This window comes from Eschrichtius robustus, chromosome 8 (assembly GCF_028021215.1).
Source record: "Eschrichtius robustus isolate mEscRob2 chromosome 8, mEscRob2.pri, whole genome shotgun sequence".
Taxonomy (NCBI): Eukaryota; Metazoa; Chordata; class Mammalia; order Artiodactyla; family Eschrichtiidae; genus Eschrichtius; species Eschrichtius robustus.
This window is the reverse complement of record NC_090831.1, coordinates 130,312,782-130,332,769: the sequence shown is the minus strand read 5'-3', so window position 1 is coordinate 130,332,769 and position 19,988 is coordinate 130,312,782. Positions and strand designations below refer to the sequence as shown.

The 19,988-nt window shown below is 51.9% G+C and overlaps 1 protein-coding gene across 5 annotated transcripts in view; it reads right to left on the bottom strand.

The window, feature by feature from the left end:
* Positions 1–1,886: 1,886 nt before the first annotated feature.
* DYNC2I1 (dynein 2 intermediate chain 1) overlaps positions 1,887–19,988 on the bottom strand; it is a 48,466-nt gene continuing 30,364 nt past the window's right edge. For all 5 annotated transcript variants that reach the window (XM_068549781.1, XM_068549783.1, XM_068549784.1 and 2 more), the window contains 13 exons: positions 18,407–18,518; positions 17,612–17,703; positions 16,223–16,352; positions 14,427–14,599; positions 13,528–13,690; positions 10,554–10,667; positions 10,395–10,456; positions 9,950–10,001; positions 8,826–8,886; positions 6,005–6,104; positions 5,732–5,863; positions 3,837–4,060; positions 1,887–2,217 (listed from right to left, as the gene is read on the bottom strand). In XM_068549781.1, coding sequence (XP_068405882.1) covers positions 2,043–2,217; positions 3,837–4,060; positions 5,732–5,863; positions 6,005–6,104; positions 8,826–8,886; positions 9,950–10,001; positions 10,395–10,456; positions 10,554–10,667; positions 13,528–13,690; positions 14,427–14,599; positions 16,223–16,352; positions 17,612–17,703; positions 18,407–18,518 — 1,590 coding nt within the window. In that variant the 3' untranslated portion in view covers positions 1,887–2,042. The remainder of the gene's footprint in view (positions 2,218–3,836; positions 4,061–5,731; positions 5,864–6,004; positions 6,105–8,825; positions 8,887–9,949; positions 10,002–10,394; positions 10,457–10,553; positions 10,668–13,527; positions 13,691–14,426; positions 14,600–16,222; positions 16,353–17,611; positions 17,704–18,406; positions 18,519–19,988) is intronic.

The window sequence follows — 19,988 nt, the reverse complement described above, 5'->3', positions numbered from 1 at the left end:
TACCGTATATTAATGCATATATGTGGAATCTAGAAAAATGGTACAGATGAACCTATTTGTGGGGCAGGAATAGAGATGTAGACGTAGAGAACGGACATGTGGACACAGCGGGGGAAGGGGAGGGTGGGATGAATTGGGACTTCAGGATTGACATATACACACTACCATGTGTAAAATAGGTAGCTAGTGGGAACCTGCTGTATAGCACAGGGAGCTCAGCTCAGTGCTCTGTGATGACCTACATGGGGCGGAAAGGGGGGGAGGGAGGTGCAAGAGGGAGGGGATATATGTAGACATATAGCTGATTCATTTCATTGTACAGCAGAAACTAACACAACATCGTAAAGCAATTTTACTCCAATTTAAAAAAAACCGGTAATATCTCATTTTATAATTTTAAGATGGTACCATCATATTTAAGAGAATTCTTCTATTCTAACCACTGTACATAAATTAAATAATCCCGATGGATTTAGAGGTTCCGGTCAGTTCGGCTCAGCCCAGTTCGCACAGCCCAGTGGAGCTGGCCTTGCGGGAGGCTGCTGCTGACCCGGGTAGTGGAGCGGAGTCCGGGGCTCCGGGGTGGGGGGGGGGTCCCGTGTGGCGGTCCACGCGACCAGGTCCCGGTCTCTGGGGGGAGGGGGGGCGGGGAGCTGGATGTGGGGCTGGGGAGCGTCGCCTGCACGGGGGTCGCCCTCTCTGGCCTCTGCTTTGCACTGTTCACTTCCACTCGTTTCAGACTCTGTTGGTTCCCTGGGAATTGACACGACACGACATGACACGACACGACGCTCTCGTTTGCTGTTTCCCGGGACCGGTTGCGCGGAAGGAGCAAAGGCCTCGGCGGGCTGGTCCGCGTGTCCCGAGGACGGAGCCCAAACCTGGGCGGAGGGGACCCCGGACTGGACCCGCGAGAAACCCCCAGGGAGCCGCTGGGGTGGGGAGCGGCCACGAGGGGCTCCCACGAAGGTCACCCATGGGAGGCACCCACTGGACACCGTCCAGGTGAGCGCCCAGACCCCCGACACCGCCCGAGCCCTCTTCCCCCCACGGCGCTGGACACGAGGCGTGCCGGGCGCCGGGCTCCAGTGGGGCAGGAGGCGAGCACAGGGGGCCCGCGTGGACCCCACGGTGGGCGGTCAGGGCCCGACACCTCCCAGCCCGCAGGTCGCGTCCCCCGGGTCCTGGTCCTTGGCGGGATCTGGGCAGCAGGGCAGGCAGGGCACAGCATCCTAAGAGGACGATGGGAAGTTTAGGGATTCATGAGAAACTCGGTGACCGGCGCCGGGTGCTGGCCTGCTGAGGGGGCCCCAGGCCCCAGGAGCCTGACTGTTCCCTGCCTGGTCCCAGTTCTGGGGTGAAAGTGCCCCATCGCTGGCGAAGCAGCAGCCACATGTGGCCCAGAGAGAACCAACCTGCCCCCGACTGAACGCTCACCTGTCACTGTGTCAGTGACACTGGGTGTAGGCAAAGGCCATCACCCCAGAATTCTCCTGCCCTTAAATCCCTATAACTGTACAATTAAGAGAATTTATATATTTGCATCATCTTTACACAAAACTAATTTTTAATAATAAAGCATAGTGCAAATGTGTCTGAACAGACATCCCAACATTACCAGCAGAAGTCCAACAGAGTATTAAAGAAACACAGGTGGGAGGTCATTTCAGCAGAGTCAGTCCTTTAATTTAAACCTGTGAATATGTCATTTTACGTATGACTAAGAAAACTGTTCATTAAATACATTTTTATTTGGGTTGTTTAAAAATCTAGTAATAAATGTTACAATGTTTTAAAGCTGCTCTGAAAATCAGAAATATTCTTGGAAAAGAGCATCCTACCTGGCTCTCTGTTGCCTTTGAAGTTCAGTACACACTAAAATGCTGTTTCCATTCAAAAATAGTAATTTATTTATGGCATACTGAAGTGACATTCTTGAAAAATGAACTCTGGACAGACACACGCCTTCTATCTACACGAATGTACACCCATCAGCTGTAACGTCGGGGTCACTGCACGGCTTCCTCGCGGCGTCCCACCACCTACAGGGCTTCCCGCAGCAGCAGCCGCAGCCTCTGCAGCTCGTCGCCCACCGGGGCCACCCACTCCCGCCGCAGGTACTGGACATCCACGTCGCCTGAGGCTCTGGCCAGCACCAGGGCCAGGAAGCCACTGCGGGTCCTCTCTGCTTCACCCACGACAGTCATGGCCACCAGCCTGAAATCGAGAAGCACACGCCGTGTGATCCTGAGTCTCCCAATTACCCACCTTCCCAGGGGGGTGCAGGAGGAAGAGAAACGCTGAAAACATAGCGGGTAAGCTCCTTGACATCAGTCTGGGGATGATTTTGTTGGATCTGACTCCAAAAGCAAAGGCAACAGAAGCAAACAGGTGGGACTACTAAGCAGCTTCTGCACAGCAAAAGAAACCAGAAACAAAATGAAAGGGCAACCTACAGAATGGGAGAAAATACTTGCCAATCATACATCTGTTAGGGGGTTAATAACCAAAACATAAAGATCTCATACAACTCAATAGCAAAAAACCAAGCAATCCAATTACAAAATGGGCAGAAGATCTAAATAGAAATTTTTCCAAAGAAGACACACAGATGGCCAACAGACAAGTGAAAAGATGCTCAACATCATTAATCACCAGGGAAATGCAAATCAAAACCACAATGAGCTATCACCTCACACCTGGCAGAATGGCCATCATCAAAAAGATAAGAAATAACAAATGCTGGAGAGGGTGTGGAGAAAAGGGAGCCCTCCTGTACTGTTGGTGGGAATGTAAATTGGTGCAGACACAATGGAGAACAGTGTGGAGGTTTCTCAAGAATTAAAAATAGAACTACCATACAATCTAGCAATTCCACTCCTGGGTATTTATCCTAAGAAAATGAAGCCACTATCTCGAAGAGATATCTGCACTCCCATGTCCACTGCAGCATTATTCACAAGAGCCAAGACATGGAAACAACCTAAGTGTCCATCAAGGGATGAATGGATAAAGAATATGTTTTATATATATATGTGTGTGTGTATGTGTGTGTGTGTGTATATATATATATATATATCCGTATACATGTGGAATATTATTCAGCCATGAAAAAGGGAATCCATTTGTGACAACATGGATGGACCTTGAGGGCATTATGCTGAGTGAAATAAGTTAGACAGAGAAGGACAAACACTGCGTGATCTCACTTCTGTGTGAAACCCCACCTCCACCCTGCACACACACACACACAAAACAGGCTCACAGACAGAGAACAGACTGGTGTTGCCAAAGGAAGGGGGTGGGGCGTGGACCAAATGGGCGAAGGGTACAAGCTTCCAGTTATAAAATGAACAAGCCGTGGGATATAGTGTACACATGGCAACTATGGTTAATATCACTGTGTTGCATATTTCAAAGTTGATGAGAGTAAATATTAAAACTTCTCATCACAAGAAAAAACTTCTGGAACTATGTAAGGTGACAGACGTATCATTTGACAATATATACAAACTTCGCATCATTATGTTGTGCACCTGAAACCAATATGTTTTACATCAATTTTACCTCAATATAAGTAAATAAATAAACGATAGATAATGTAATTCTTTGATCCTTAGACTATTTTGGACTAAATATGAAATAAACACACTTTAAAGTGGTTTTTTAAGATCTTACTCAAATATATAAATATAAAACTAATATTTAAATTTAAATATAAATAACCATACTTTAAAGTGTAGTGGCCTTATACATAAATCAAGTAAGAAAGACCATCAGTGATGCTTCTGCAAAAATCACCTAGGAGGGCTCATCCTGAGTTTCATCAGACTTACCTGTCCGGATAGATGGGCTGTTTGGCGACAGGACCCAAATCGCTCTCCAGGAGGTCCCAAATATACACACAGGATGTGTCGTCCTGGACCAGGAACACAGCCGGTCTCGTGGAGGACCACTGCAGGCCAGTGACGGCGCGGCCGTTGGTGCTCTTGTCCCACTGCAGGAGCGGCTGCTCGGCCGTCAGCTGGTGCAGCCTGACGCTCCCGTCAGAACAGCCGGCCTGGGGGAGGTGGGGAAACCTTATCACAGTTCTTTTCTCTTTTTCACTCAAGCTCAGTAGCCAAGGAAAATTTTCAGAACGTCAAGCTTTTTTTGTTGTACAGCAAAAATATTTGGTTTATATTTTGTTTTCCAAACATAAAATCGTAACACTAAATCTTGTCCTCACAAATCACAAAGGTGAGCGTTTGAAGATTCTGATACACTTTGTACCCCCTGCCCCTCCCCAAAAGGGCTAATAATCGGTGAATTCAGTGAACATATAAATAGGTGTTTATTTTTAACAAAGCTGAATATTGCTGATTCAAGCATAGGACATTAAGATTGGCAAGACTGATGTCTTTTTTAAAAAATCACATACATTTGCACATATAATATGGCTTTATATTCCTTTTGGATTGAAATTTCCATAAAACAAAACTCAGCTGGCGTAGTAAAAGACTAAATTTTTAGCCTAGGAAAAGGAAACTTAATTCCTTTTTACTCAATATATTTAATTCTTCACATATTTAATCTTTCAAAAAAAGCAGAGGCAAGATATAGCAATCACGAAAGCCTGTAAAGTAAATGAACAGATTTATGCATAATAGAGCCAGGTGCCCACTGCCGGGAGGGTGGAGGGGACCCTGGGCCAGCCTGGGACTAGGGTGTGCGTGCAACACCTGGTGGGTGGTGAGTAGATGGAGACCAGTGGAGACCTCGAGGTCGTGTCCTGTACACAAGCACTTCTGACTGCCCAGGTCTTGGTTTCTAGGTATTTTTCTCCTAACAGGAGCCAGGACTCCCTGGAGAAATGGCTGATCTCGAGGGTTCCTGTGCCAGAAAGCAAAGAGGGGCTCCCGGAACGATGTCAGAACCACCTCCAGGGACCCCTTCCCCCGGGGGGACCATCTGAGCAGCGGCATAAATGCAGGCAGCGAATCTGAGACGCACTGAGGACAGTGAAAAGCCTCGTGTCCACGTTTAGACAAGGAATACACACGAAGGAGGAAAGGCAGTCTTCCGACCAGCAACAGTGCGCATGGAATTAACGACAGGGCGACAGAACCGGCCTGGCGACCGACACGGGGGTGAGAAGCAGCAGCAGCTCAGTGTCTGTGCGTCTTCCACCAGCCCCGGCTGATCGGGCAGGGAAGGAGGGGCCCCACGGTCAGGAAGGGCCCGCATCTGATCGTGAGGAGACGTCCCCAGACTCAACAGGGGACGCCCAGGCCCTCTGTGCGATGCTGAGGCCGGTCCCAGGTGAAGGCGGCGAGGAGCCACAGTGACTGAACGGGACGCGTGACCTGGGCCACGGCGCTGCTCACAAAGGACACTGTCGCGACAGTCGTGGGCTTGCGCTCAGACCCGCAGAGAGCAGGACTGACTCGGACGGGCCTGCGCTACAGGAGACCAACACCCGGCCCCTGCGGTGGAGCGTCCTGGCCACGGCAAGTGTGTCACCGCACACTCAGGATGGTGGGGGGCGAGGGAATGCTTTGTGACGTCCTCGTAGCTTTTCTACAAGCCGAAAATTACGTCAGAATAAAACGTCTGAAGAACATCCAGACAACAGCCTCATGGAATGAGCTGTGCTGACCACACGGATGGGACTTAGGAGGCCAGACCCGAGTGCTGTAGATCCCAGCAGACGCTGCAGAAGAATCGGTGCTTAAAACACAGGCGTTCTTACCAGGAATATCGGTTCTCCAAACGGTGAAAAGTCAATCACGTTCACCTTCACCGGCCTCACGCCCTGCTGCTGGGGCCTGAACAACCTGGGAGAGACTCTCACGTCTTGTCTGGTGCCATGGCTGATGAGGCCCTGGAAGGGAGAGTAAGGAGGGAACCAGGCGGGGTAAAGCTCTTATTCTTGAAACAATTTAATCAACATTCTGATTAAAGCAAACAGTAAGTTTATCTCCAACAAAGATACTTACAGAATGAAATCTAGACCATTACTCACCATGTCTGTGCCAACAACAAAGCGATTAGGGTCTGAAGGCAGAAATTTAACGTTCAGTGTTTGTGCGGACTCCCAAAATTCATAACCTTTATGGGAAAGGCTGGAAAACAGCAAAGATGAACAGATGGGCAGTCTTGAAACTGTCAGGGCGGAGGTGACACTTAACACCGTCACCTGCCATCTGCCACTGGACGCGCTTCTAGCTCCTTTTCCCTTCGGTTACCACGCTCTGGACAGTTCCTTCAGCCCGTCCCCTTGCTCACTCATTCTTTCTTCTACTGTCTAATCCACTCTTTCATTCACAGACTTAAATTTCAGAGACAACAGTTCCATTTCTAGAAATGCCTTTCTGATATAGCACAATTCTCTCTCGTACCCTGGTGGGTGTCCCTCACACGGCAGCGTCCGTGACTCTCTCCCCATGAGCCTGGCCGTGGACTTGCCCGCCTGTAGGCAGCTGTCCCGGTGCTGACAGCCCCTGGGCACTGGTCTGCCCCACACTCACTCCTCAGCTGCGGACCCCTGACCACACCCCGACTCGGCTTCTGGGATTCTCCAGCTGGAGGGGCAGTGAGTCCCAGGGTCCCGGGCAGGGGTCAGCCCCAGCTCGCTGCCCAGCAGGCCTGACACGTCCCTGGTCCCCACGGGAGCCAGCTCCCAGCCCCACCACCACCCAAAAGCCTGAAGGCTGACTTCAAGCTCCACCTTTATTCTGGCACTTTCCTCTCTTTTTTAAAAGACTGTATTTAGTGTGTTGTTGGTTTTTTACCTTGCACAGCGTTTGTATTGTAACAACCAGGGCCCAGGGCTGCTCCTGCCACGCTGCCCCAGTCCCGGGTCGGGGATCTGGCCCCTCAGTCTCTCCCCTCTCTTCTTACCTCCGGCCCAGATCCCCGCCTCGGGGCCCGCTGCCCTGGTCACCTCCACGCTGGGCCGACCAGGTCCCGCCCCTCCCGCCCCCAGGCCCCCTCCTCCCTCCTGGTCCTCAGCTGCACGGTGCCCCTCAGCTGAGCTCGACATCGGGCGAGAGGCAGGCTCTCCCCGGTTCCTAGAACCAGCCGGCCACCAGGTGTGCTCAATCCTGCCCTTTGCTGAGCCCAGCCCTCCGTCCCCACGAGTGCCGCCTGGTTCAGACTCTCATCTCTGATCTCCATCCGTCCCCACGACAGCTCCTGAGGCTGGCCCCGAGTCCCCTCCTCTGTTCCAAGCCTACACTGTCGCCAAGTTCACGGCTCTAAACTGCAACAAGACACACCCCTCCTTCCGTAGAGCTCCGAGACAAGTCCCCGTCACCTTCGAGGGAACCGTCTGAACCCTAGGCGCAGCGGACCCGCCTCGGGGTCAGGCCGCCGACTCTACCCCTCTCTTGACAGCAAACCTACCGGCAGGTCTGAAACCATCGGCATCTTCATCCCTCTGGGCTCCCTCTGCCCGGGGCAGGCTCCCTGACTCTCATCTCAGCCCCCATCCCACCGCCGTCCCTCCTCCGAGCCCACACTCCGCGTGGCTCCCCCCAGCGCTTCCCGCGTGTGCCGAGCCACGGGGATGAGGAGACGTGCCACCAGGCCACTCTCAGGGGAGGCCTTGCTGCCCCAGGCATCAGGGGCACTGCACCCAAGGTCCCCCTCCTCCCCGGGATGCCCGTGTCCAGGGCCGAGGGAGGGAGGCTCAGGCCTGGCAGAGGGGCTCTGGGGAGCCGCTCCTGCTCTGAGCCCCCGGGCCAGGCAGCTGCCGGGGGGCCCGCCTCTCAGCTCAGCCCCCTCGCCGCCACCCCTGCCAGCCTCCCTCCGCCAGACGCCGACCCCACGGCTGCAGCGGCTACTGGCCACTTGTCTGCACTCAGGGCCCTGAGGGAAGAGGCACCACGAAGCAGCCGGGAGGGCACGCTCCACTCGGCACGTGTGGGCACGGTCCGGACGGATGTTTGTTACCCCCGGGCCTGGGGAGGCACTGCCACTCCTTTAGCGGGGAAAACCCAACGTCAGCTATGGTGACACTCTCCTTTAAAGAGCGTATAGTTAAGTACAGGAGAAATTTATAGTTAAAAGACAAATGAAATGCATGGTATGAAGTGATACGGCCATAATGGAGATGAGAATGGTCTCACAGAAATTCAGTGAGCGGTCAGGGGGCCACCCGTGGCGGGCTCTGCAGTGTATTAGATGAATTTTTTCAAACATAACTCACTCCTTGTCATAATTATACTGAAATCAATGGCAGGTGATTTACAATCATGAAGCACGTATGAATTCATTGATACAACCCAGAGGTGTTCTGTCTGAGGAGGAAAAGTCAGGCTAATATCAAAGCGTTTTCCAGGGTAAATCACAGGCTGACAGCTAGGCCCTGACTGCGGTGAAAAGATGAGAAAAGACATCTTCGGGAAATAAATTAACATGAAGTATATAAATACCACAAACAATATTCATACATCTAAGATTTTTACATCCTATTAAGTTATTTGAGTAAAAACAGAAACCTAATTTCTGAATAAAACTTTCACACCAATGTTTCTAGTTCCTGAAACTTGTCTATTTAACTTCAGGGTTGTATTAAAACTGGATGAAAAAGAGTCAAATCGTACCAATTCATAAAATAGAAAATATTTTAATCAAAGAAAAATGCTGGCTCTATACCTGGCAATTGCATTTTATTACTTTGATTCGTTAATAATAAACTAAGTATCAAATAAACTATTTAGCAAAAATACAGTGGGAGAAGTTAGGGTTCTTCAGCGCCAGCCCGGCCGTGCCTTTTACCTCACACTATTTCCTCCTGGGGGAAACAGGGCTTTGTGAGCAGGGAGGCGGCACAGACCTACCTGTCACTCAGCTGAATCGCGGCACTATGCACCAACTTTATCCTCCCTCCAGGTAGCAAGCCTACAAACAGAGAAACCAGAAATAAATGCTCCTCTTAATACAAGTTAACCAAAATCCAATTACATTTGCCTGGAATTATTTTTCATTGCTTAAATATCTGTGTTAGGAAATAATATAAAAACGCAGATTGATGAAGAGTGTCCTATCCCTCACGCAGGGGAGGTTCCTGCAATTGCCTTAGGATATGAATTAAGAATTTGCAGTTCAGGGCCTTAGGGGAAGAGGGTTGGTGGAATCAATATCAAAAAGCCTTTACATTTTTAGATTTGATTTAAAAAGGGAAGTACACTTAAGCCAAAAAAGAAAAAAATCAATATTTAACAAACCTCCAATGCCCCACAGAAACCCTCTCCTGTAAGCGACCTCCGGCGCCCGTGTCGGTTCCCCATGCAGGTGGGGAGGCCCCCTCCGGCCCCTCTAGCCACGTCCTGCCCCGCCCAATGTCCCACACCCACAGCAGCCCCGGGTCACAGGGAGCAGAGCGGATTTTGCACGAAGACGAGGCTGAGAAGAGAGGCCCCTCGGGACGGTTTCCACCGCGTCCTCTCTCCAGGAGAGGGGCGTCCACAGCACCGGCCCCTCTTCATTTCAAGAAGTCAGAGTGACTCTGGTCCTATTTTCTGGCTGGCTCTACGGGAGTGCCCCTGGCCCGAACAAGGTGAAGGGGCCGGCCATTAAATAAGCGGCTGGAGCTGCTGAGGAAGTGCAGGCGGGCGGCCCCTCAGTGCCCGAGCCCAGGGCATCGGGACAGCAAACTGCCGGCCGCAGAGCCCCACCCCCCCGGTGGCTCCAGTCTCAGAGGTCTTGGGGGTCACACACACCCAGGCCTTAGACACCGTGTCTCGGGGACGCCCTCGGGGAGCACGGAGCAGACGACACGCACGGGCCTCCCGTGACAAGGGTGTCAGGGGCCTGTTCAACAGCCGACAGGTTATAAAATACACAACTTAATTTTCATTTTCCATGCAGCTAATTACTGATTCTTCAAAGCGGTTATCAGTATCTTTAATCTTTATTGATTTTAGCAACCATTGATTAAAATCAGTTTTTATTTAATAGTTACCTAAGTCACTTATTGCACCTGCAGTATCTGCCTTTGCTAATTCAACCACCACCTGAAACAGAACACTGAAGATGAATATCAGCATGTGTAATAATCGTGAAACAGTCTAAGCAAAGTATAGTTCTAATTAAGACAGCATGTTACATTAGGCACTAAAAACTTAATTGCTCCAGAAAAAAGACTAGCGTTTAAAAGTTATAAATCCCCTCTTCGACCTGTTCCTCTACACTCTGTGACCAGTCAATGCCCTGTGCATCTCCAGCCCTGACACTGCTCCCCTTTCACTCCCACAGGCACCCCCAGCAAGCCCGTCTCGTCCTGGTCTCCCCGCCGTAGCTGACTGCATGGTCGCCCCTGCTCCACACGCATCTCCCCCTGCCACCCCGACCACAGACCACCGACCACCACGCAAACCCTGGCGCGAGCGCTCGCGCGTCCGACTCACCCACACGTTGAGAACCCCACTCTCGTCCAAGGAAGCGACGTGGAAGGACAGGCCTGCTGGCTCTAGTGAAGACAGAACCGGGGAAGGACCGGCTCATAACCAGGAAACCACATCTCACAACTTGAGCTCAGGATTTTACGGAAGTGAAGGGTCACGTACCTTCTTGAGAAGAAAAAGGTGAAAGCACACAGCTCTGTCTTTTGCAGACAGACCCTGCGATGGGCTCTATTGCCTGGAGGGGACTGCGGTGGTTTACAGACGCCAGGACACCATCTGGGGATGAAAAGCACAGGCACCACATGCACGTAGTGAGTCGTGGAGCAGAATTAACACTGTGCAGGGACAGGCACATCTTCCCAAAGCACAAGGCCACGCGGACCACGGTGAAAGGACACGTGCCGTGGCTCTCAGCGTCACCGAGGAGCAGAGGCCACAGACCTCGTCACACCTGTGAGAAGAGAGACGGGCCCTGTGTCTGCACGACGGCAGGTACAAGGATGGACAGAGCGGGCCCCCGGGGGGCTCTCCACGGCAAGAGGGAGTCGCAGAGACAGAGCAGAAGCTGGGGCCACCCCGGCTGCGGGGGAACGGGGGGCTCACGGCCAGAGCAGCCCAGGGAACGGGGAGTAGGCAGACTCGGGAGCTGCAGGCTCCCCCCCCCCCACCCCCACCGAGAGCAGCACCTTTAAAGAAACGACACCTCACGGTCCAACGGAACAGAGCTCCTCTGACCTGGCATATCCACCTATAAAATGTCCAGGAGTAGAAAAGAACAGACAAACTCCACACAAAGCTACCGTAGGAACTCGAGAGAAAATGCAAATGAAAGTATTTCAACCCATGAAAATTCTCCCTCCAAAAAGCAAGCGTGAAACAGAAGACCAAAATCCAAACTACATCACATCTCTTCAAAAATACATTTGTAAATGTATTTAAAGCACATAAACAAACAAAAACACCTGGAATCAGAAACCCAGAACAAAAATGGATTAAAAAACATCAAGAAAGAAAATGAGAGTTAGGGCTGAACTCAGGAAAGAAACTGAAGAAAAAGACAAAACGGTCTCAGGAATGAAGAATAAGTGACAGGGTTTCAGATTCAATGAACTTGAGGGAGGCCCACTGAGGAAGGGGTGTCCTCTGGATGTGAGGTTACTGAAACTTTGAAGGTTTTAATGGCAATGTTTAGATGGCAAAAGAAAACGAAGGAAGCACGTTAATGGAGTAATTAAGTTTAAAAACTTAAGAGTTTTAGTGTTTTGAACATGGTGGTGAATTCAAAGGTTAATTAGTAATAGCAGCAGCAGTTAGAAAATGCACATTCTTAAAAGATATCTTTTCTAACGGCATCAAACCCATAAGGTACCTATAAACTCATACATTCTCAATAGTGGCAATTTCACCCCCAAAGGGGCAAAAATTGGTTGTTCGGAGACAAAAGAAACCTTGCCCTTTTATGTATAAAACACAGATGTACTCAGAGAACGTAAAGAGATACGCAGTATATGTGCGGCGCTCCAGGCAGGGGCGATCAGGCTACTTGGTGAAGAGAAGGAGGCACACCCGACACGCCCGACACAGGACTGTGTCCAGAGCACACCAGGCCTCGAACAACGCAACAGTAAGAAGCAACAAATCAACTTACAAACGCGTGAAGACCTAAACACACCCCACTGAAGACAGACAGCAAATAAGCACCTGGAGACGCTCCGCATCCCACGTCCTCAGGGAAACACAAAATAAAACCTCGAGACACGCTCGCACCCACCAGAAGGGCAGGAAGCCTGCCGGCCCCGCTGGTGAGGACGTGCGGCCTGTGGCACCCGGGGTGCAGGCTGCAGTCCTGACCGCCAGCCACGGAAATTAACCAGGAGCCCACCCACCAGCGGGCGCAAAAACCCACGTGGTGCCCAGCAGAGACCCTGCCCAGAGAAGGAGGGGTGCTGTTCTGCGCCCCGCACAGCCGTGACCGCAGGCACATCTCCCGAAGGGACAGGGGCCAGGCTTGAAGGTCTGGGCCCCGCAGGGTCCCATCATTTGCCTCTGAGAAGGTAAAACTGCAGAGAAAAAGCCGATCCTGGGAATCGTGAGGACGGGGAGACGCAAAGCCAGCTGTGGGTGTGGGGTGGGGGGGGGGGTCCCTGGGCAGGAACAGGGAGAAGGACAGTGAGAAGACAGTCAGGTCTGAGTGCAGGCCCTGCCCGAGGTCAGTGTGCTCATGGACAAGCCTCCCATCCCTGAGTACTGGCAGGTGGGCAGAGACGGGTGCTGAACAGGTCACATCCACAAAGCACTGAGAGAAAACTCCAGAACACAAGTGCCTACCCAGGGGCGGGGTGGGGTGGTTGTCGTGCTTGTCCTTGTTTGTGGTTGTGGTTGTGGTTATGGTTGTGATTGGCGGTGGTTGGAATTGTGGTTGGTTGCGGCTGTAGTTGGTTATGGTTGTAACTGGTTGTGGTTATGGTTGTGATTGGCTATGGTTGTAGTCGTGGTTGTGTTTGTGGTTGTAGTTGGTTATGGTTGTAACTGTGGTTGTGGTTATGGTTGTGGTCATGGTTGTGATTGGCTGTGGTTGTAATCGTGGTTGTGGTTGGTTGTGGTTGTGGGTGGTTATGGTTGTAATTGTGGTTGTGGTTATGGTTGTAGTTGGTTATGGTTGTAACTGGTTGTGGTTATGGTTGTGATTGGCTGTGGTTGTAATTGTGGTTGTGGTTGTGGTTGGTTGTGGCAGCAGCCGCATGGCATGATGTATTCACAGGAGTCTAACTAGGGGTCCTGGCAGGTCCGGTGGTTCTGGTTCCTTTCGACCCCCGAGAGGCCACTACTTCTCTCCTTCAGCTCCAGTGGGGCTGTCTGAGCCACAGAAGCGCACACACCAACACACCTCAGGCTGATTTAAAACTGGGCGCCATCTCACTGAGGACCTGAAGTCCCCAGAGTTAACAGGACGGAGCACTCCTATCACCACTGCCGCTGCCCGAGCAGCTGCCGGAAGGAAGCTGTTTCTCCTGTTTATCACAGGTCTCTTTTGCTCTTAGGTCAGAGCCGTCCTCTGGGATGACCTGCATGAACGATGCAAAGGGATTTCACGGCTGCTCCGGAAGACCCTGGGCTGGCGGGCAGTGTCACTGACCGGTGGAAAAGGTTGCAGTCCTGAACGTCCAGAAGCACCCGCTCAGCTTCACGTAATGATGGATCCTGGCATCTTCCCTCAGGTCCCACACGACCACCGAGCCGTGCACGGTCCCAGCAAACAGCAAGAAGGCTTTAAAGGGGCTAAAGCAACAGCACGTGACCTAGAAAGATGCACAGAAAGCCGGAGGCTGACAAGTGGAGGCACTGGTGCCCGTGGACCTTCCACCTGGAAGCCGAGGGCGTCTGCGTGTCCCCTCCTTGGGTGACGGAAAGGATGGAGGCTGCGGGGCGTGGCCATGGTGCCTCCATTCAGCCCCATCAGGTGGCCCAGAAGGGCTGAGCCCTCCTGCCATTTTATTTACATCCTGCATCACAGTAAGTTGTTATTTTCAAGCCCCCAAAACTGATACCCATAAAAGTTATCCTTCTCCACAGCTTTGGAGGAAATCGAAGACTTTGAGGTCAAGGAGCACATGACTAGAAACACACGTGTAAAAGGGCAGCTCTCCCACTGTACCCGCGTGGTCACCACACCACAGCCCCGCTAACCAGGGGCAGGAAACGCACGAGGCCAAGGACTTGGAAAATCTCAGGCACATTAAGAAACCTCTACAATATCCGGGCCAACTGGAGCAAGCCGGGAAGCATACTTCTGGGATCCCAGGGGTGCCAGAGCCACTGTTTCCATTAAGTCACAGCCACAACAGTGCTGAACGCCAGGGACTGAGAGGCTGCGGTAACCTGGCCTCTCCGTCGAACTGGTCCTTCCAATTAGGAGTTTCTGCACCTCGTCACCCTGCATACAGCTGGGGCGGCAGGGACAGAAAGCAGTGGCCTTGGGAGCCCTCCTGGTGCCTGCCCTCTCCTAGTGACACCCACGGCTCTCCCGGGCTGTACCTTCGACTCGCATATCAGGACCTTCTGGGGCCCCGACGGCTGCCAGATGTCCCACACGCAGAGCACGTATCTGCCATCCAGCAGGGGCGCGAAGGCTTTCCCAGGTCGCCCGTGCACAGACACCACCATCCGCCTCTGAACCTGAGAGGCATGCAGGTAGGATACTCTCCGGTCTGAGGATAAGACAAGAAAAATGTTTCTGCATTTAGTGATCTGCCAGAACCCACGTTAAACTAACATACTTAAGATTATTCAGATACATTTCAGCTTAATGAAGAAATAAACATGGTCTTTCCAAGATGCCCGCACCTGAAATCCGGGTTTTGACAAACGGCCAAGCTCGACTTGAAAACATCCAAGTTGGCCTAGTTTGCTAGAAGCCACCCTCCTCCACGCTCGGCACAAAGCGGCCTGGGACTCCGCTGTCCATCAGCTACTCCCACGGGCCCGTGGGTACAGAGGTGACCTGGGTGGGGCGTCACAGCTGCCCCATCAGTGCCTTCTCCCCAGGCAACGGGACCCTGCCTGACACCCATCTTCCCCCTGATATCTGTCCCTCAGACACACTGTCTGTTCCCCTCATTCCGTCCACTTACAGAGGCAGGATTTCTGTCTGTCCACTGTGGCTCCAAGGCCTGGGACACTGCAGACACCCCTGAGTATCTGTGGAACCCAGAGAAGAATGAGTGGGCCACCAGCACTGCGCGTTTCCTGGCAACAGTGGCATCGAGAGGACTCTGTGAAGGTCCCGTGTCACTCCTTCGGAGCTCAGATCCAGGTAACGTGAACCAGGCCCAGGTCAAGGACACCTGCCATCCCAATCTCCCCTCCCGTTACCTCAAAACTCACTTTACTAAAACAAAACACAAGAAAAACCTCCACTCTGCCCACACTCGGAACTAAGGGGCAAGTCCCGGACAACACCCGTGCGTCCTCTGTCTCTAACTAAGGGTTCTGGAACAAGCACAACCCGGCCCCCAGCCCCGGCTCTGTGAAGCTGCCATCGCTCACCAGCTCCTGGAGGAAAGGACTGCTTTAATTCCTGTTTCTTGGACTGCAGGGGGAGGTTGGGGTGTGGACAGCTGTATTTTGAATGCTATAGGTGCAATGATTTATTGTTTTTCTAATAGGATAACTCTTATCTTTTAAAAACAAAAACATCCTCAAACAACATGAGTTTTTAAAATTAACAACGCCATTTGTGCCAATGGTCAGTGCAGAGGTACGGATACGAATCTAGATCTCTACAGCAGGCAGGATAGAGGAACTTCTAGAACAAGCGGCATCAATGCGCCGGGTCACGCAGGCCCAGAAGCACCCGGCAGAGCTGACTGCGGGGCCCCTGCACTCCTCGCCCCTCTCCACGCAGACCAGGACCATGGTTGCCACCCAAGCCCTCACCAGCCACTTGTTTTAAAAGCAAGGAGGCGACTCGCTTAAGCAATTTACACTTGGTCATGTGCACGCAGTTTGTTTCGTTTATGACCACATGCCGTTACACCCCATGTGTGATGACACGGGCTTCACTTCGGTAGATTTTATGCTCTGTAACCACGGATCAACTTGAATCTAAGTCAACGTTGGGCTAAGTTAACCACACGACTCCCACCTGGACGCTCCCTCACGCCGCTCCCACTGTTCCTCTACCCACGAGTGCCCGTCATTACGGTAATGCACGCGCTCGAGTCTGCAGAAGCTGAACCTGCGCTCTCTGTTTAATAATCCCCCTGTTAACACCAGGTGTAACAGTAAGGATCACTGTCTCAACGCCAATGTTTACTTCGAGGACCGCTTACTTTGAAGGAACGGCAAGCTGGTGTTCAGTTGCGCGGAGCTATCGCTGAAACGCAGGGTGCAGTCCTGCGCCCGGGGTGTCCAGATCGGCTCCAACGCCACCCGATCCTCTTCAAGCAGAACCGCAATCACCTTTCAAAGACACATGAGCAGTCCTTCTTCAACACTCTCAAATGGACTCATTTTACAAGATAAAACAAAGCACTACCTAATCTTACCTGTTTCTTAAAATAACTGCCTAAGTCTAAGACATCATATAAACGGACAGAATGAAATTATTTTGTCCTTTCCCCACAATAATAGAAACTACCGGGTAAAGTTCCATTAATGTAAACTCCAGAGCCATTATTTAACATTGGATGTCATTTTTCATAGTAAACCTTTTGCTAAAATAACAGGAGTGGGGAAAGGGACCCTCCAGCTTTTCTAGAAGAAACAGGGGCATGGAAATGCCACCTACAGCACCACGTCCTGCTCACCGGGCTGCGGTTAAGGACCCAGTGTGACAGCAAATCGCCATCACTGCCCTCACGGGTCGTGGGTCACGCTCAGGATGACAATGGGGAAGAGAAAGGCGAAGTGGACTCAGGAGAGGCGCCCGCTGAGAACGGACGGGACGGGGTGGGAGGCCCAGCAGTGAGATAAAGGTCTCCGACCCCCGGCCGCCCCTCCTTCCTGCTCCAGTCCACCTTTCCTCCACGTCACTCGGCACCCAAGCGTGTGAACTCTCACTGAGGCTGACTTCATGTGCGTGTGAAAGCACGGTCGTTATCTCGTAAAGCACAGACTCTCCGTAACGCAGCTCGGAGACCAACCACCAGGCATCCAGCACGGGGCTGAGGACAGGCTCATTCTGAATCTACATGTCAGGTTCATGTTTATTATACTTATCGGTGCTTTAGACTTGAATTCTGAGCTGACGTGGAAACCATACGAGACAACTGAAGAAACAGGAACGCCGACCTTACACTTGATGGTACTGAGAAATGTTACTGACCCTGATCCTCTTCCTCCAGGGACTCATACGGAAATACCCATGGCGGGACCAGGACAGTGACCGCGATTTGTTTTGAAATAATTGAGGGGTGGGTGGTGGGGTTCAAGAGGTGAAGGGCTGCAAGCTGGGACCTCTGAAGCACGTGGCGGCCACCTGCCGCCCCTCAACCTTTGTACAGACTTTGAAGATTTCCATAACCAGTTTTTAAAGTCATGAGTTTACTAGTTTCAAATACCCTAGATGTGTGCTCACCTTGCCGACTTTGTATGTCTGGTTTTTAGTCTATATTCATTTCAAAATGCAAGCAATCAACATTACAGTACAGAATCCAAAGACACAGACAGTGCCTGCAGCCACAGAAGCTGCTGGGGTCCCTGCCCGGGGCAGAGCGCACCTGGCAGGCGGCCCGGAGGAAGCTGCACAGGCGGGGCGTGTTGACCTTCGGGATGACGGCGGCGGCATCAAGGGGGCCGCTCCGCTCACTCCCTGAAAAACAGCGCACATGAAACCAGCCGGCGCGACTCTCACGGTCACGGTTGCACACGTCAAAGGGCGTACGAGCGAACCAGGAGCCCTGGAGGGGAAGCCAGGGGGTCCCATCTCATCCTCTAGATCTCCTCCTGATTTCTCAGAAGTCTATAAACAGAATCCTACTTAAAGCATCAGTTTATTATGTATGTGTTACGTTTAGGTGTGTTATTTTCTTAGGATGAGGCTTCCCTGAGGAAAGGGAGTAACAGAGGTAATTCCTCAGAACGAACAATCCACCAGTAAAGCAATATTTAGCACGTAAATAACCGAGGAGAAGCCAGGGCGAGCAGAACTCTGCATATTCCAGGGGCTTCCATCTCTCTTGATGTAACATACCTGGAAAATGTACTTAAAGGTGAAACTTCTCTAAGAATGAGAACATACTACCCCAAATTAAGAGCAGAGAGTGTTCTAGAAGCCCATCTGCAAAGTGCTGGTTTGGCGTGTGGGCTCTTTCCCTTCCGTTTAGGAACAAGTGTCGTGAACCCTGATCAGGGCCCAGCCCAGGCCTCCAGCTCCGCGCAGGTGCTATAAGGGTGGTGTTTGGAAGAGCTCTGGTGTTTCCACAGTCACGTGGTGACAACCACACTCGAGACGGAGGAAAGAACAAGAAAGGGAGTAAACACAACTCCCAGGGTCGAGAGCAGAGGCTGGTTACCCCCAGACACGGCCGCGCCTTCCCCCGGGTGCTGGGTCCACACTTCCTGAGTCTCAACCTCTTCAGTCTGGACGTCTCTGTCCACGTTATCTTCATTATACTGAACGTAGGCCTGAAAAACAAAGCTGGGCTGAACTGGCTTTGGATCTCAACCTCAGAGCCATTTCTCATTACTGAAAACAACTAAAATTTTTTAAGTTAATGATGACAGTCTTCTAGTTTGTCAAAAGTAAGCATCATGGCATAAATAACGATCATGCAAAGACTGGTTGTGTCTTACACATTTGATAAATATGGGCCTAAATTTCAAAAGTGTTTTCAAAAAGTCACAACAAACAATCCAGCTCTCGTTTGAAAATACGATGACCTACTCCACCAACACCCTATTCTCTCAGAACACAGCAGCTTTGCAAAACCAGACACAAATTTATTTATCTGAAAAATGTACATGCTTCAGTAAAGGCAGTTTTGATACTAATAGCTTTAAGATGAGGAAAACAAGCAAAGAAGTTAGATAGTCTGCTCAAGGTCAGAGTGAGTCAGCTGTAAAGCCAGGGTTAATCTGTCAGCTTCTTAAATGTCCTCCTGTGACCTTCTCCCCCGTGAAAGATTACTGACTGATATACCCAAGAGCATGTTGATAGGTGCACTGAGGGGACAGAAGAGCAATGTCCCGGGGATCCCTGACTCCAGGACTTCACCACCTCGGGAGGTGGACTGTCAGACGGTCAACAACTGGAAGTACTACAGGGAAAGACAGGGTTGTGGGGGACGCACTGGAGCAACCTGGAGCCAGAGGACACTCAGTGTCAGTCATCAGGGCGGGGTCACCTAGTTGCCGAGAGGGCAGGACAAGGACAAAGAGCAACAGGCAGGTAGATGGCAGGAGAGGCTGGGTGGCCTAAGCCAGGTAATGGAGAAAAACAGGTAGATGACAAAGGGACCCGGCAAGAAGGATCCACAGGCAGGTGATGGGGGAGCCTGGGAGGGTAAGGGGGGATCCACAGGCAGGTGATGGGGGGGCCTGGGGGGGTAAGGGGGATCCACAGGCAGGTGATGGGGGAGCCAGGGAAGGTAAGGGGGATCCACAGGCAGGTGATGGGGAGCCTGGGAAGGTAAGGGGGATCCACAGGCAGGTGAGGGGGGTTCTGGCAACGTAAGGGGGATCCACAGGCAGGTGATGGGGGGCCTGGGAAGGTAAGGGGGAATGCACAGGCAGGTGATAGGAGGGCCTGGGAAGGTAAGGGGGATCCACAGACAGGTGATGGGGGAGCCTGGGAAGGTAAGGGGGATCCACAGGCAGGTGATGGGGGAGCCTGGGAGGGTAAGGGGGATCCACAGGCAGGTGATGGGGGGCCTGGGAAGGTAAGGGGGATCCACAGGCAGGTGATGGGGGAGCCTGGGAAGGTAAGGGGGATCCACAGGCAGGTGATGGGGGGCCTGGGAAGGTAAGGGGGATCCACAGGCAGGTGACCAGGGGGCCTGGCACAGGAAGACCTTGAGAGGAGGGCGAGGAGAATGGAACAGGCAGGAGGGATACTGAGGTGAGCCCAGTGTCTTGGGATTTGGGAGGCACTCGGTC